Source organism: Pholcus phalangioides, unplaced genomic scaffold (assembly GCF_987345545.1).
Source record: "Pholcus phalangioides strain wild (caught in Gottingen) unplaced genomic scaffold, Ppha-v1.0 ptg000003l_1, whole genome shotgun sequence".
Classification (NCBI taxonomy): domain Eukaryota; kingdom Metazoa; phylum Arthropoda; class Arachnida; order Araneae; family Pholcidae; genus Pholcus; species Pholcus phalangioides.
In genome coordinates, this window is record NW_028301596.1 from 15,962,115 (window position 1) to 15,967,961 (window position 5,847).

The window sequence follows — 5,847 nt, forward strand, 5'->3', positions numbered from 1 at the left end:
TTGAATCCTCAACATCCATAGATGGCACTAGATCCATAGATGACTAGCAACCCCAAAGCAGAATGTTTAGCACTGTTCTGCGATGAGCCCTCAGCTGACTGGAAATGTTCTGCTGTAAAAATCCCCATACATGTAATAGTGTTTTTTGCACTTTTTCTTGAAATTCTTCCGAATTGTTCACAGTAACGCATAATTGTTCTGCGACGTACGTCACAGATTTTGGCACATTCTGCTTTGGGGACTAGTAAAGCGGTCTAAAGACATTTTTCAGCATTCTATTTTTGTGGAAAACTTTCCTAATTTCTGTGAAAATAGTCTCTCATCACTTTCATGGAAAAAGTTCACTTTTGCGAAAGCAAAACAATCTAGTCAATTCATCACAAAAGAAATGAGGTGCCAAATTTATGGTTTTGTTAACTCATATTTTCTGATATGCTTGTTTTTTAGGTATGTGTCAAATTTAAAGATACCCAGGGCTTATTGCCATATAATCATCTAAGCCTCGTCCTGGCCCATTGGGCTATACGACAAGATCTGTTAATCTGACGCTAAGTGAGCAATCCCACTCAATATGTTTTCTTTAAAAATTAAATGTCCCTATGTCAGTGATGCGGAAAAGAAAACCCAGCATGGTCCAACCCTTCCGGGTAAATGGCTTACATCCCACCAGGGACAGAGCCTGGACCACCGCTTGCCTTTCAGTTTCAGTGGTGCGAAATGGTTGCATATAGAGCTGTGCCGTACATCGTCATCATTGTGTCTCCTCTCCCGGGGGGCCCTTGCTTATCCCCAACCTAAAACAAAAAAAAACACATACCAGGGGTGCCATATGGCAATATCTGCTCAGGATTTTCAGGTCTGAACCTTTGTGAAGAATCTGGTAAATAGACCCAATTTTAGTATCACGGAGGTGCTGGAGTATCAATATCCTTTCATTTAAACTCAGATTTTGAATAGTTTTTCCCCATCATCATAATCTCAAGGCAACGCCATTTTTCCTAGTCATAGAGAAGGCCTGAGGGGTGCATGATGATGATACTACATATAAATAGCCTACTCATTTATTCAAAAAGTACCGAAACTTATTTTATTGTAGAAGAATGAATACAGATAGAATCAGGTTACTTGATGATTCTTTCGATATAACTAACCCATGCAATAATGAATTTTTGCCACTGATCATAAACAGACATAAATGCGGATTGAACATTTTTTTTTACACTCTCCAGTGCCTTCTCCGCAGCTTGCAGCACTTTTTTGGAAACCTGAAGATCGTTGCTCCTTTTTAAGCAGTCTTTATCAGAGGAAAAAAGCCACATGGGGCGAGATCAGGGGTGGGCGGAGGGGAATAAGCTGACTGTAGAATTATCGGAATGTAATGTTTTGATATTTTGACAGGTAATCTCACACCAGGAGAAACCTGTGAGTTCTTAAAATGATTCAGTCAGATGCAAGCGACGAGTTCTTGGGAAGGTCAAGTAGTGGGTGCTCCTTCAAGAAAAAAAGCCGGCTCACAGGTCCCTCATGGTGTCAGATTACCTGCCAAAACATAACATTCCAATACTTATACAACCAACTATAGCCCGATGTCACCCTATGTGACTTTTTACTTTTTCATAAGATTGCCCACATATGTGCGCCAAACCAAGCTTTCCCAGCTTCATGCACAAAAATTTATGGTCAGGTATTTTTTGAACAATGTTTTTTGTGGGTGGGAGGAGTTCATTCATATGAGGTGCAATTTGAGGATTTTCAGGGTTTCTTTTTTTAAATACAAAAACAAAAGAATCTAGTTCTTGGCTAAAAAAACTGAAAGGCTTCCCGGTAAATTGGAAGCATGGATATTTATGTCAGTCAGTATCACGGAGTCTTCTGTACGAAAGTCGCTCTTCCCACAAGTGTTAGGGGTTGACCCATATATTAAGAAAGCTCTGATATAAAGAGGCATTGAATGAAAAGAACCGTGAATATCATCGCCAATACAGAAAATTAAGCTGTGTATGTAGCCTACAGAGCCTATTCTGATTTTACTTCGCTCAGCTAAATTAAAAAAATTTCACATTTGATACAGTATTGACAACAATTCCGATACTTGTAAGCAAGATCTCTTGCTCGCTTTTATATGGGCTAAATAATCATTTGGTAAATAACAGTTTTTAAAAATTGAAATTTTGGTTAAACAAACATAAATTAACTCGGTTATTTAAATATAATCTGCATATACATATATATATCCTACCAATCGTACTTACAGAAAAAATGGAAACAATTTATGAAAAATGTATAAAAATATAAAACGTGTTTACTCTATTACTGTTCAGGAAAAACTGTCCGTGGAATTATATTCATAATGTTATTATGCTGAGAGGATTCCGACAGAACGAGCAAAGATATAGAAAACGCATATTCTGTAGTAAAGGCATCATCCCGAGCCCTTGAAGATGTCCACCAATGCTGTGCTAAATACTGAGTATGTTTGCCCATGATGAACAGCGTGAAATCTTCCCATCATAATATTACCGAAGATCAGGAACATCAATGTGAATGATCACATTTTTTTACTGCGTTCCAATATCTGAATCGAAGCAGAGATATGCTGCACAACTGCATCTATTATGTCTTTACTAGTCTTTATGCCCACACTCAGCCTCAATGTCTTTGCAGCCAGTTCTTTTGGAACACCGGAATTGATTAGCACGATTGATTCCTCACATCCGCTATGACAAGCTGCAGAGGTGCTCGCAGCTACAGTAGGCGTGAGCTCGAGAATCTCCATACCAGTGACATTATCAATATCAAAGGCCACATTAGTGGTATTCGGCAATCTTGGAACACCTTCCACCACATTATTAAAGAGGACTTTATGTCCAAATTCCTCTCGGAGCGATTCCTCCAAGTAATCCCTCATCACTTCCATGCGAGACTGATATTTATTCAAATTCAAACTAACAAGACTTGCAGCTGTACCGAGCCCAGCTATCATTGCAGTGTTTTGCGTACCGGGCCTCAATCCCCTCTCCTGACCCCCGCCGAAGAACGTGGGAACCACCTTCCTCGCACCCAGATGCAGGTCCTTGGCATACAAAGCCCCGATACGTGGACCGTAAAACTTATGGCCCACAATAGTCAAAAAATCAACTTCCAGATCTTTGACGGAAACCGGTATCTTCCCTAAAGCTTGAGCAGCGTCCGTGTGAAACATCACGTTCTCGCACAACTGATGCCGACACCTACGCCTGTGCTTGAGCAAAGATGTAGATATCTCGCTGATTGGCTGGATAATGCCCGTCTCGTTATTGGCCATCATGACACTTACGAGGCAAGTCTGTGGCCTCAATGCCAGCGTGATTTTTGTGGCATCGACTCGACCGGTGGATTTTGAAACGGGGACGAATGTTACATCTATGACACCTCGCCGCTGAAGATTCTCAAGGGGTAGCCGGACAGAATCGTGTTCAATGTTCGTGGTGATGACATGCGGGATACCATTCACGTAGCTCTTCATGTGCTCGTTGAAGTGATTGATGGCGCTGTGGATGACCATGTGGTTGCTCTCAGTGCCACCTGACGTGAATAACACGTCACTCGGGTCATCGCAGTCTATCATTTCAGCGATTTTCCGCCTCGAGTCCTCGATGAGGGCGTCGGCTTTCTTGCCCAGGGCGTGCGAGCTGCTCGGATTACCCCACGAGGTGATCATGGCTTCGTGCACGCTCTCTATAACCTCCTCGGCGTACGGCGTAGTCGCGTTATGGTCTAAATACAAAGGGAACATCATATTTGCACTATTCGCCATATTAAAGGTAATTATTACAATAATGATTATAGTAATAATTGATCAAAACCGCCAGCGATACGGGAAAGCTTTATCACGTTTTCCTCCCATACGTAAACAATCGATCGGGACGGCCGTGACTACGCCGTTCAAGTTCGGAGGCCGGGAGATAATTAAATATGACCATGAAATTTGTAATTGAAAAAAAAATTGAACTGTGCGGTAAAGATTAACGTTTTCATGAAAGAAGAGATTTTTTTTATAAGGTACATTTTTTTTTTTCCAAGGTCATCGTGACTATATTTAATGAGTAAAGTGCTGCTTATATTACTGGAGGGCGGGGCTAACGAGAAAGAGTGCTCACGAGCACTTCATGAACGCTTCAATTAAATGCGCTGATATTAACGCCTCAATTAAAAGTTACACTCAAGTATCATTCAAAATGCCGATTTCATTGATACACATTTGTGTAATCATTTATCAATGAACTGTAAAATAAGTTTGAATAATTCTTAAGAACTTAGGCTACATTTTATACGTTTATGCTTTGTTTATTTTGAAAGTATGTATTTGTACTGTACAGCGGTTGTTTCCCAACCTTTTTGATGTAGTGGACCCCTTAGTGAATACAAGATTCATCGAAAGACTGGTTATTTGTGGAGATGAAGATTACAAGGAAGAAAATTCATCACTGCCTCCACGGGGACCTCCACGCAGTGATGAATTTTCTTCCTTGTAATCTTCATCTCCACAAATAACCAGTCTTTCGATGAATCTTGTATTGACAGGTGGAGAGGACGTTTCTATATGCCCTTAGTGAATGTGAAGATACAACACAGACTCATGTAGCGAAGGGCAAATTTCATGTTACCTCCCCGTGAAATCCAAAATGTGTTTTTTTTAAATAATTTAAATATCAAAAAAATTGTACTAAATTACAATTTCACAACACTAATTAATAAATTAATTCGACAGGAGAATTTAAATTAAAACAATAACTCTCGATTTGGTTATGTAGATAGTTAACATCAAGTGTAGATTCTATTTATTCGTATTTTTTGTCTTGCAAAATTCGTATTTTGTTCGGGGGGAGGGAAAACCAAAGTGATAGAACAATATATTTGGCCATCTTTTTCCCCTTTTCTCAGTAATTTTCCTAACATTTCGGAGAGATGGGGGACCAGACCCCCAAGTCTCCCCCTCCCCCTCGCTAGGCCCTTGCATGGACGGAGATACGGGGGCGGGGCATTGTCCCCCTCCAACGTAAAAGTGGAGTCGACTGATCAAATGTATATATGAAATGACATCATCATCACAGTGCCCCCCCCCCCAGACTTCCAAGTCTATCTCTGCCTATAGGCCCTTGTTTGGCCGATATATACTTCGTTCTTTTTATCTTTCTTCCATGTCAAAAGAAACAAGAAGATATATGTGTGTTACCTGTAGCGATGCCGTCATAGGGTCGAGAGCATTTTACTAGCTTTTGGCTACTGCTCTCTTCCCTGTCACAGCTGTCTTCATCACATTATGAATTAACTGTTCTACCGTGTTCCCATTCAAACATTTTTTTTTCTTTCTCTTTGCATTTTCTTTCAAATATTGTAAAATATGTAATTTAATTGTAAACTTTAATTTGTATAGTATTGTCGTAATTGTCTGGGGACAAATAAATTATGTTATGTTATAATATCCTTTATTTTTCATTAAGATGGGCATGCAATATTCACTATTTATTTTCAGTCATTTAAAAAAAATGTATAAGAAAATACGCGTTATTACTTCTTTGAGGTTATTATTTCTTCGTTATTATGTTACTATACGTTATTATTTCTTCGAAAATACGTTAAATAACGTATTTTCGAAGTTCCAAAACATTGGACATACATCAATTTAACATGTTTCTCTCTCTGTAATTAATGTAAATTCCAAATTTTTAAATGTAAAATTTAAAAATTTTTAATGTATATTCCAAATAACTTTAGTATCTTAGTTTAATCACTAATTAGCAATGACACTGATGACATCAGTGAAATTCATTCTTGATTTTAAGACATTCCTTGCATATGCCTGCA

The 5,847-nt window shown here is 39.1% G+C and overlaps 1 protein-coding gene across 1 annotated transcript; it reads right to left on the reverse strand.

Moving 5' to 3' along the window:
• Positions 1-878: 878 nt before the first annotated feature.
• Positions 879-3,913, reverse strand: LOC149088164 (selenocysteine lyase-like). Its single transcript, XM_089245138.1, has one exon. The coding sequence runs from the start codon at positions 3,794-3,796 to the stop codon at positions 2,549-2,551; it is 1,248 nt and encodes a 415-aa protein (XP_089101264.1). The 5' UTR covers positions 3,797-3,913; the 3' UTR covers positions 879-2,548.
• Between the last annotated feature and the right edge of the window lie 1,934 nt (positions 3,914-5,847).

What these genes read in the sequence shown, in the direction of transcription:
- LOC149088164 (XM_089245138.1), bottom strand. Translation starts at nt 3,796, where the DNA reads ATGGCGAATAGTGCAAATATGATGTTCCCTTTGTATTTAGACCATAAC.